The 12,186-nt window shown below is 47.3% G+C and overlaps 1 protein-coding gene across 1 annotated transcript in view; it reads left to right on the top strand.

The window, feature by feature from the left end:
- LOC308169431 (piezo-type mechanosensitive ion channel component 2-like) overlaps nucleotides 1-12,186 on the top strand; it is a gene marked incomplete at both ends in the record, with an annotated part of 99,132 nt that overhangs the window by 47,112 nt on the left and 39,834 nt on the right. Inside the window, one exon of the mRNA XM_080544113.1 lies at nucleotides 4,473-4,638. Coding sequence (XP_080400239.1) covers nucleotides 4,473-4,638 — 166 coding nt within the window. The remainder of the gene's footprint in view (nucleotides 1-4,472; nucleotides 4,639-12,186) is intronic.

The following is a 12,186-nucleotide window of genomic DNA, read 5'->3' as shown; positions in this document are numbered from 1 at the left end:
ACAGACGATACTCATCATTATGAGATATTCAGATAAGATATGCATCATTGTTGTATGTGTATATCTTATGTGTTTCATTATACAAGAAGCCGTTTCAGGACAAATCTGAGGTAGTGGGTGTCATGGCTTGTTGATTTGACATCTGTGTGTTCTGATTGCATTAGAGGACAAGCCAGATATCCCACCAAGTCGTGGAAATGCCTCATCAGCGTATTATCAGTCGGTACAATCCATCCTCTGTCTCGGGGAGTTCCGGCCTTTAACAGCTTCCACCTGAAACCACCCCTATGCGCTGTGGTGTAACGGTGAGGGAAGGCAGATCATGGATGTGGAATGAATTTGGCACGTCACGTATTATAGCGTGTGCTGTCATGTCTTGGCGGAATGTTTTAATTAGTGTTAATGGGAAAGTAATGTCCTCAGTGGTGAGGACATGCGCTTACACACGCGCACGCACGCAGGCACGCACGCACACACACATACACACACAAACCACACACACGCACACACAGACGGTCCACAAACGAATGACAAATTTATTCACAAATCACATCCCTGAGCTGTCAACACAGGAGGGCATGTTTAGACAGGGCGCTGGGATGTTCCTCAGGAGTTGTAGCCACGGCAACAGGGAACTGTCTAAGTAGGTGAAAGTAGAGGATCATGTGGGGGATCTACTAGGAGTGTATACGACCTGATAGTGTGCATTAAGTTGCTCTTATACTGTACCTATGTACAGTGTAATCGATCAATCAAATTGGCGTTTCTTTCTACACGGACAAGTTTCACGAAGTGCTTCGCAACGAAATAACACTAAACAACATAAACAATAAACACAATACAAACGATTATGATCTAGCTCCGAATCATAGACGCCCAGAAGTAAGCCAAAGAGAAAAAAGAACTTCCCAGAGGGGAGTAATTACACTGGTCATAACAAACAGGGTGCAGACAGACAGGATACAGCCAAGTCTGTCCAGTCCTCGTCGCCTCCTAGTCCACTCCGAGGAGTCATTGACGGACTGGCCAACCAGTGTCCCCTCAGGCACTACTGAGTACATGGGCACCGTGTCAGTCAACATGGTAGCTATTCACACAAGCTAGCAGCCACAGCTATGTATCTCTACTGGATGGCTCAGGTAGCGTGTGTGTGTGTGTGTGTGTGTGTGTGTGTGTGTGTGTGTGTGTGTCTCCCTCTATGTATCTCTACTGTATGTCTCAGGTAGCAGCTATTTAACCATCTTGTTGTTGTTTTGCTCATCCGAAGCGAACGTAGGAAGTGCACGTTTTTTTCCGACGTTGACAGACTCGAGAGTGTGACAGTTCATTATTTCACATCTCAGTTCTACTGTTTCCCCTTTGATCCTCTCCGCTGTAATTCCCCCTCCCATGCCGTAAAAAGACGGGTCTTTATCATGCTGTATTATCTTCTGCCCAAATTGATGCCATCTGCGGGGGTATCGCGTCCTGCCAGCTCACAGCTCCGTCTTTATGAGCTAGCTAAGATGAAAGGTTCTTTAAACGCCAGAGAGAGAGAGAGAGAGAGAGAGAGAGAGAGAGAGAGAGAGAGAGAGCTCCTTTCAGACACAGAGAGAGGCTTCATTACAAAGAGCTTTGGGTTTCCTCAGCCAATCAGAGCCAGTTCGCATGTGTTTTTCTAGAGCGTTAACTAGCGCCGTCTGCCGCTTATTAAATTTTACGAAGCAAATACGGCCTGGTTCAAAGCAGCTGTGTCTGCCCCCATCCAGCCCGACCCCTCCCCGGCTGACTCTCTTTGAACACGGGGGGGGATCATGCAGAGCGAACGCCATGTGAATCCAAACATTTGTTTAGAGTTTTTATGCAACCGACAACTGAGCAAAAACAACCCCGATATGAAGACTCGACGATGTGCACCTCTTCCTCCTGTGACCCCCTGTGTCCTATCTGAGGGCAGAAGGCTATGCAGTGGTAAGGGGAGGCTGTGGGTCAGGAGGTAGAGCCGGCGTCTAATGATCGCAGTTCGATCCCCAGCTGGCCACGTGTCGAGGTGTCCCTGGGCAAGACACTGAGCCCCACCCAAATTGCTCCCAATGAGCGGGCCGGCGCCTTGCATGGTAGCTTGCTGCCATTGGTGTGTCTGTGGTGTGAATGAGAGGCCGTTGTAAAGTGCTTTGGAATAAGGCACCCTATGAGTCAGTCCATTTTTCTTCAATTTTCTTTTTCTTCTTCTTTTTTTCTCTCTTTCTTCAAAACTCTGATGTCCACCTCTCCCTCTTGTGACCCTGTGTCCTGTCTGAGGACGAAGGCTATGCAGCTATAACTGACGGTATTACAGCACCAAATACACTACATACTTCAGTAGCCTACTGGGGACCCATCAGTGATGGGTCTCTGATGGGTACCTTGGAGTGCAATGACCTCTTACCTTGATACGTCTGGGATGATAATAATGCTACTCACTTCAGTACTTTCTTAACCTTTGTATTCCTTCTCCTGTATTTAGGTCTTAGCTCGGATTTATTCATAAGAATTTAGTACACATCCACTACAATGGAGATGGATTTGTAGCTTGTCCTGTCCTCCTCCTGTTTATGAATGTTCCTGATGTTATAACCTACCTCTGCTCTATTGGCTTGAAGGCCCCTGATATAATACCCCTGTGTAAGCTTTTATGGTTCCACAATGTCCCTGACCACCCAGCCCGGACGTCTCAGACCACACCTGTCCCAGCAGGCATTGCAGTCTGACTCACCCGACATGCCTGCCTCCTGAGCTGTCCTCTGTGGTTCATAGAGGCTGTACTGTCCGTCTCCCCCCACCCGCCTCCCACCAGGGCCTCTTATGAGAGCTCCCTGCCAGCCTGCCTGAGGCCTGAGCGCAGCACCAAGTCACCCACTCCCCATTCACAAACACACACTCATCTCAAAGCCTCCCTCTGATAACCTCACTGCTGCCTTGTGGTCGAGATGCTTTTCAAGTCCTGATACAGAGCAGGGGTTTTTCTCCCTTCTCTCCCCCCCCCGCCCCCCCCCCCCCCCTCTCTCTCTCTCTCTCTCTTACATCTGCTAAGTGTTGCTGGTCAGCGCTTGGAATCAAGCGAATATGAATGTTGAGTTACGCTTAGCGAGGGAAATCAAGGGGCCATTTTGGATATAAACAGGCTATGGTGAGGATTAAACGCTTTAATGTCATTAGAGATGTTGTGCAGAGTGAGGGACCGGAGTTGGGCAGAGTGTAACGACCACAGCCCAGCTATGCACCCCCCCCCTCCCTCCCTCCCCCTCCCCAAACACGGAAATGAGAACCAGCCGGACTAGAGTGAACAGAGAGGACACTGGGAAATGAAACCCACGCATTTTACTGTGGAACAGAATGTTTTCAGTGTGTTCTTAAGAGGCTGTGCTGAAATGCATTGTAGAACTAAGAGCACCCCCCCCACACACACACACACACACACACACCCCCACACCCTGTAAAACATCATTTCAACGTAGCTGTTGAATTCTGCTCTGAGGGTATTTTGGCAGTTTTAATGTGCTTTTAATGACAATATTTATATGTTTAATATGGGGGCCGTGCTTTTATTGGGGTGGGCAGGGAAAGGCCTGTAAAAATGTGTTCTACGGTACAAAATGTATGGACGTGATGTACCCGTAATCCTCCGGCTGTCGACTTTGTTTACGTAAAGATTTACTCTTAAATATTTAGCCTGACATCCTTCTCAAAGCTAAGTCCTACAGTTAATAACAGGATATGGATGAAAGTAAGCGACATGATATGTTTACATGTAGGATTTTATCATCAATTAGGCCCTCAGTGAAAAACTGCACCCAAATATTTATAGAATGGGAATTCGGACCATTAACTATTCAACAATTACTCGTTACACTATAAAACGTAAAGAATGTTTCGCAGTATATGTCAAGTAGCGAGTTTAACTGTAAAGATATTATAAACATTTTGTTTTGTATCTTCCCAATGTAAAGAATGTAGAGAAGAAAGTCGTGGCATTAATGATGTTCAAGCCCCACTTGGCCAATGATGTCCTGTCATCTCTTTCTCACTGTGTCAATACATGTGCAGAAATATGGTAATAGTAGGACTGCTCCACTCCTTTTAAAACTAAGAAAAAATAAGACTGTGAATTACAACATCTATGTTGAAAAAGTGCACAGTGTATATATATTGTATATATTGAAATCTGTCTTTTATCATACATTTTCATCAATGTTGGTTTAAATGAGCAAACCAGGAAGTCGTACAAAACAAAACATTAATTCTTAAGGCTTACAATTGTTCCTGGTCTCTCTCTGTGAGTGGATTAGCTGCATGTATTATATTCAACCACTGTCTTTCTCTCTCTCTGTGAGTGCAGTGTTGCGCATATTAGCTGTGTGTATTATCTAACCTGTGTGTGTGTGTGTGTGTGTGTGTGTGTGTGTGTGTGTGTGTGTGTGTGCGTGCGTGTACGTGTGTGTGTGTGTGTGCAGTGTTCGTGGTGCTGATGCGGGGAACGGGATCCGTGTCTTCATCCCCGACATCGGCATGTTTGTGGCGGGCCTGGTCACATGGCTGCTGTGTCTGAGCCTGGAGGAGAAGCCCCAGACGAAGGACGCAACACAGCAACACAACAACGACTGTGAGCCTGACGGACAGGTGAGATCATGGCCCCTCCCCCTGGGCTGTAACGTACACCACTTGATCCCAATAGCCTCACTGAGACATTGGCACACACACCCACACCCACACACACACACACACACACCAAGTCCACTTGGCAATGACTAACTGCTCCAGGGGAGAGTAATAAGTGGAACACATTGTTGACTGGATGAATACCAAACAGCCATCGTGTGTGTGTGTGTGTGCGTGTGTGCGTGTGTGTGTGTGTGTGTGTGTGTGTGTGTGTGTGTGTGTGCGTCTGTGTGTGCGTGCGTGGGTACGTGCATTTGTGTGTGTGTGTGTCTGTGGGTGTTTGTGTGTGTTTCTGTGTGTGTGTCTGTGTGTGTTTGTGTGTTTGGAGCGCTTCTCTCTCCCAGGAGCCGTTTTCTACTTCTCTGGCAACCCCCGACACAGAGATAAAACACTGGAAGACGCAATAGCCCGTACGACCGGGCCAAGAGAACCACACTGGAAAGGGAAGAGGGATTGATAGGTTAATTATTGAAAAAGCGCAGCTCTGTTGGAAGGTTTACATCAAGGATATAAAAAGTCAAACCCCTCTCTGGGAAAGTTTGTAGATTATGTTGACAGAGCAGCATTCAGCTGCCAAACAGGACATTAGAAAGGCTTTTGTCATGACTAAATCCGGATGCATTTGTTATGCTTTTGTGGGGATGATGGAATTGATTGTAGAGTGATTCCAACTACCGTGCCCTCATAAACAAGGACTTTCTAAATGTCTACTGCAGTAAGATGACCCTGTAGGTTTATGGATGATGGTCAAAAGAATTGGAAGTCGCACATCTTGAGAGTCCGTCTGAGAGGTCCTTTCAAGGGGTGGGGGGGGAAGTATCAACCAGTTGAACACCATGACAATTTATATAGATTGAATCCCATTCCATTTGAGAAACTCATTTTACTGCAGCACAAACGGAAGGCTTGTAAAAATGTCATCACCATTTTTAGGTCATTGAGTTCAGTCCTTCACGTGTTTTCAACCCGATCGATTGAAAACCTTCTAGTTCCTCTCAAAACGATGACATAGTTTTCCCTATTCCCAAAGGTTGACAAACCCTTTTTTTTCTTCTCCTCCCTCATCCGTAGAATGTTCTGTTCTTTTTCGGCAGCCGTCAAGTAAAGGTTATATTTTCATAGTCACTTCATAGTCTGGTCTGTTGTTGGCCGGAGAGAGGGTGCCATGAACACACGCTCAACATGGACCTTTTGTAGCCTTTCCCGAACTGCCAAGACTTCTAAAGAGAGATGCCCATGCCCCCCTACGCCCCCTCCCAAATGACCCCCGACCCTAGCCAACCTTCGGCTTGTACAGCTCTGTTACGCTCGTTGACTGAGGAATTGCCTCACAATGGTTCGATTGATCCCTCTCCAGTTGCTCTCCGACCCCTCCATTTGTGGCCAGTCTCCCACAGCCTTGTTTCTCTCTACTCTCGTGTGCATCCTGTTCCAGGTTGAGCTGTTTTCGTCAATGTGGCGTCACACACACACACACACACACACACACACACACACACACACACAAGCAGCACACACCACACACGGGCAGCATACGCCATACACGCACGCACAGACACACAGACACACACACACAGAGACACACAGACACACAGACACACAGACACACACACACACACACGCACACACACACGCACGCTGTTGCTAAAAAAGAACTCGCTTTTGTGAAAAAACCCTGGCTCCTGCCCTGGTGTTTCATAGCCGAGTATTTGACCTGGCTGGCTTCTGACACCCTAATTTCCCCCCTGTTCTGGCATGTCATGTGTTTACCTCTGATGTTCCCCCTCCCTCCCTCCGCGCCCCGCTGCGTCTTGTTTAACCGCTAGGAGCCCCTTGTTTACGAGAGTAAACGAGCTGCTTTTGACAGCGGGGCTGACGCTGACGCGGAGCCAGAGGAGCGGTGTCTCTGCTCTCGGGAGGTGACTCAGAGACAGGTGAGGCACCAGACTGATAGACTGTTACAGCAGCCTGGCAGGAGACGCACCGCCCCTCCACCCTCACCCTCAGGACGCGTGTGGTTCGTGTCTGAGTCTGGTGCCGTAACGCTATTAGCTTTATTAATAAAAAATAAATATTATAACGGCACGATGTCTACAATGTTGTTTGAGGTTCCGTATCCATGGGCACACGGTCCCTGTGCCCTGCCACAGCCTGTCACTACGTTAATTGAATAATTGACTCTGACCGAAGTCAAGTCATCGGGGGGAGATTATGTTTGTGTAATTCCCACCACCACTCGTTCGGACCGGCGCTCGGATGTTAATCATCGAGCTGTCAGAGCCCTTACCGACGCACCCCGCCTGCGTATGAAGTTAATATCTAATATCATTATGTCCTACCAATGTAATCACGCTGGTGTACCACAGAACACGGTCGTCCGTCAACCTGGGAGGAGAAAACCCTCATGCGTGCAACGTTAACCTAAGCTCAATATTTGTGTTGCTGTGAGGCGCGGGATCTCTGCACAGCCAAGCAGAGCCTCCTAATCTTGGTTGTTAGGCTGCCGCTAATGAAGCATCAGCATTCCACCACCAAGGAGGGGCAGGGGGTGGGAGTGTGTGTGTGTGTGTGTGTGTGTGTGTGTGTGTGTGTGTGTGTGTGTGTGTGTGTGTGTGTGAGGGGGGGGGGGGCACATCTGGTCAGCATTAGCTGCTGTTGTGTTTTCAGTGGCAGCGGCTGTGCTTAAGTTACCAGGCTGGTCTAATACCTCCTATACATCTTCTCACTCTCCTCTCTCTCCCCCTTTCCTCTCAAACTCCATCCCTCTCTTCCCCATGTCTCCTACTCTCCCTTTATGACTCCCCCCTCTTCTCTTCTTTCTCCCCCCGTTTCATTTCACCTCTCCTCTCCCTTTCTTCCTCCTCCTCCTTCTATGCGCTCCGAGGCTCCAACCCTCCCTCTCTCTCTCTCCCCCTCACCTCCCCTCTCACACCACCACACATTCTCCCTCTCCCCGTATAAAAGCATTTCTGGGGACGTGTTCGCTCCAAGTGTGCAGTGCGTAGTGGAGCGGTAATGAGTTGGAATGCGGCCCCCAACCCCTAAGCCCCCCCCCCCCCGGCAGGCCCTTTACAGACGTATGACTCAGGGCTAATTAAAACCACACCGCGCTACACACCGCGCGCACACACACACACACACACACACACACACACACACACACATACTGAGTAGACATACACACACACACACACAAATACCACAAACACCAAACCACAACACTATGCTACATGCACACACACACCTACACACACATAAGCAGCACACGCCGCATGCAGACACGCAGGCACGCACGTACGCTCACACACACACAAACACACACACAAACACCCAATCACACCGCTATGCTACATTCAGCTCTCTGGTTTCTCACAGATCCAAAGCCAGCGCCGCTCCGGTCCTACTGCCATCATTGTTCTGACTGTGGCAGATGTCTATAAACATGTTACTGTATGACCAACGTCTTTCTTTATAGTCTCGCTACGTAGTCTCGCTTGCCAAACCTACAGCTACGGCGAGCACTTGTCGGCAGGTCCCTGATCTGGCCACGTGAGGCATCCATGGACCAACCGCCAAGCTTTAGAGATGAGGTACGGTCGCTAGCTACCCGGAGACTCTTCTACACTACAGCATAAACTAGTCACCCTGACCTTGACCCTGAGTTCACCCCGGTAGCTCTGTGTTTTCAGTCTAAGAGCTCTTCATAGTGTTATCTATCAGAGGTCATAAAGTTAATGAGCTGTTGTGTTCCCGAGAGGAGCTAATAACACTTGCACTCGACAGTTAATTAAAGTTAATTAAAATGACTCCGTTTATGTAAATGGACTGATTTTGTTATGCTTGCAATCGACCGCTGTCCTTGTATTCCACTTGAATAGTGTTACACATCGTGATAGACATACTGTTACACATAGGGTCATCTCTGTTCCTGAGAAGAGGTTATAGCCTAACGCTTGCACTCGACAGTTATCCCTCTGTTCAGTTGGCTCCTCATTGTGCCTGGGTTCCAGTTCCACAAGCAGTTTGAACTGGTAAGGAACCAACTGTATTTTAGTGTCATTTCTTGTCTCCGTTTATGTAAATGAGCTGGACCGTTGTCGAGCGCTTAACAATTAGTTCACAATGACCATGCATAAGGGAACAACTGTTAGAATCGGTTGGTATAAGGGGTAGTGGTGGTCTGGCCTAGTGGATAGTGGGTTGGCCTGGTCATCGGAAAGTCACGAGTTGAAATCCCACCTGGGAACACCACCACTAGTGTGCCCTTGGGTAAGGCACTTAGCCCTAAATTACTCCAGGGAGACTGTCGCTGTAATCTCTAATTCGCTTTCGTAAACATTTTGTTGGATAAAAGCTTCTGCTAAACGGTTCAAATGCCAACACTGTGCTTCTGATGTGTAACTGTATAACACTGAGATAGAGATTGGCTGGATAACCACCAATGAGCCGCTACATAACTTCTCTAGCCGCTGTTCCTCTTGGATAAGTCACTGAGGTTGTTCTGTTTCATGAAACCTTGGCTCACAGTCCCACCCCTGGATGACCTTGCTGGGGAGCTGAATGACTCTGATTTCGGTGTTTTGCCTTCTCAGTTGGGTCTCTATGTGTCATTTGTTAGGTAGTAAACTGAGGCTTGTGGTTGAGTATGTTGTAGTGTTGGACCCTGGATTGTGGCCTCACTAGAGCAAGCCGGTCTGATCCTTGTAATACCCTCGGGGGCTAGGGTTTGTAATGATATGGTATATTTTGACAGCAATCTCGGTTACGGGTTGAAGATGAGAAGTTAGGATGTTGCCTGGAGAGTTAATGATGTGCGATAGTGTGTCGTGTCAAATACTGTTGGCCCGTTGACAAACTAGATGAACTCGATATCAAAGGCATGAACTGAACGGACACAGTACTGCATCTGGACTGATGGGCATCTTTCATTTGCTAGGACTAGACTGGCTCCGTGTACCATGCCATCTGTGTAGAGTGTGTTAGTGATGTGTTACGGTAGGTGCTGCTGCCTGACTTGGGCCCGGTGGCCCCTCTACAGACTGAGGGCTTGTTTGTGAGAGCGGGGGGGGACAGGGGGGAATCTGATCTGGCGTGAGGAACCGTCCAGGGGAACCCGCTGCTTACCTTCCTCGGCCGAATACTGGGTTCTAAACACAGCCTGTAGGCCCGGGCCTCACATGGGAGCAAGCAGCCGTTAAATACATTTGACCTCGTCAAACACGACTTGTTCGATCGGTTTAGATCTTCCGCAGCTGATACTCAGCAGATTACTGGGCTGGTTTTCTTGTTTTGTTTTTTTCTCTCTCTCTCAGCCCCGGCGAGAAAGGGCTGTTTGTGTTAAGTTAACACGAGGAGATCTGGTGATAAACCAATAGACAGAGTGCTCATTCATTGTGCCGGTATGATACATCCCGTGGACGGAAAACATGATATTTCATTTTTTTACCATCTAGGCCCCCCTTCATATAAACAAGAAATGATGCTATGCAAGAGTCTCATTATGTCAGTTTGATGATTCAATCACCCCAGTCTTCAGATGATGAACCAAGTTTAGGGATGGTTGGATTGACGGTTGAGGTTAGGGTTAAACTGCAGATCTTAAATGGGGTCTAGTTTTTGGGCCATTTCTGCTCAGTATCGAACCGGCTGCCTTGCGATGAACCTAGTGTTACGCCACTAAGCTCCCCAGTCTCCAGTATTTAACCCAACCCCCTCAAGGTACTCTCTGCTGTGCTGAGCTATTACATGTCTAAATGCAAACCTAGAAACGTTATGCCAATTACTTTTCAAATCAGATATATGCCCACATGACAGAATTGCCCATATGTAAAACATTGTTTTAGAAGAACAGTTTGCTTTCTCTACGCTCAGGAATGTTCAGATGCACAGGTTTTACATGTCAACGAGTTATGTCCATCTGTGAACTCGAACGTTTTCCCTTTTTGAATTGTATTTATTATGAGGAATATCAAACAGTTTCAGTTGGCCTATTCCAGAGCCCTTTTGGATTTCCTTTCTTGTGGTGCCCTTGGCCCATGTTGCCGATCCAGGAATAACAGTTCTGTGCCCCGGCTCCGGTAGCGCCCCACTGCTTCCTTCTCTCGGGTCTGACAGGCTGAATTGGATTTTCCAGAGTTATGGTTACCATCGGTGATTGAATCAGGTGTTTCTTTCATGTTACCACGGCTGAGTTGCTCCGGCGATTTGGCTCTTAGTAGAAGAAACCATCTCACCCTTAAGTAATGTATTGATTAGTTGCAGTGAGGCCATTCCTCCTCTCCAGTCTGCTCGTGTGTTATCCAGACTGACAAGTAGACGCTGTTATAGAACCTGAGATTGGCGGGTTGTAGATGCGGGTGCCAATGACCGGTGGGTGTGCTTTGACATGTCACACATTTTTGTTCAACCCAATATCCATAATGTACTGCAACGTGATACATTTTTCTCTGTCTCGGTTGCCTGTTTGAATTCAGCAAGTCTGTAAAAGAACACGTGTATTCCATTTTTAGCGTCAAGCTCGTTTACTTTGAAACATTTTAAATTTGTACACCTTACATTTTTCACACGTGTACAAAATACTCCTACTGGTTCCTGTGACATTGATTATATACTTTCTTCCACGGTCTGTTACCGTGTGATCTGCAGCTCCATTGAAAAAGACAACCTTTCCTTGCAGCTGTAATAATAATAATAATAATAATAATAATAATAATAATAATAATAATACATTAGACTTATATAGAGCTTTTCTAGACACTCAAAGACGCTTTACAAACTGAAAAGATCGAGTCGTAATAATAAAAAGAAACAAAAGGTAAATAGAAGAAAGTATAGGGGCCTAATTAAGGTAGTGCTGGGGACACATGGGAAGGGGAGGGGGGGAGAGGGTTAACTGGTGAAGGCGAGCTTGAAGAGGTGGGTTTTGAGGGCCTGTTTAAATGTTGGGAGGGTGTTGGCCTGTCTGATGTGGTTGGGGAGGGCGTTCCAGAGGGACGGGGCTGCGGCTGAAAAGGCCCCATCACCCCAGGTCCGGAGCTTGGTCCTGGTGGTCTTGAGGGTGGTATTGAATTCAGAAATCTCGAAAGTCCGGTAAATGCTGCTCTGCGTATGAGAAGAGGTTGGTGTTGTTGTCCAACATCGTCCGTTGAGGGGAGTCAGCCAGTCTGAGCGTTGCTTTTGAAGTGATGCCCACATTCTGTGGCGTCTCAACCTTCCCACGCCTAATCTCATTCCGCTTCATAGTCATTCATCCTGTTATGTCTTATATTCATTTATATGCTGTGCTAACCTGTTTATGTCACTTTGTAATCAACTTATCAGATAAAACACCCAAGTCTGCCTCTACACATGAGTCTGCCGCTACATTTGAATGCAGCTGTCCAAATGTAATGACACTGCATGTCTTGTTGCTAAATAGGAGATGGATATGAACAAATATAGGCACCCTGCTTTACCTGTCACCCTGTTTACCTGTCACCTTATTTACCTGTCACCCATATTAGTAATAGG

This window comes from Nansenia antarctica (assembly GCF_963989245.1).
Source record: "Nansenia antarctica genome assembly, chromosome: 13".
NCBI lineage: Eukaryota > Metazoa > Chordata > Actinopteri > Argentiniformes > Microstomatidae > Nansenia > Nansenia antarctica.
The sequence above is the reverse complement of the archived record's forward strand: the minus strand, read 5'-3'. Positions and strand labels throughout refer to the sequence as shown.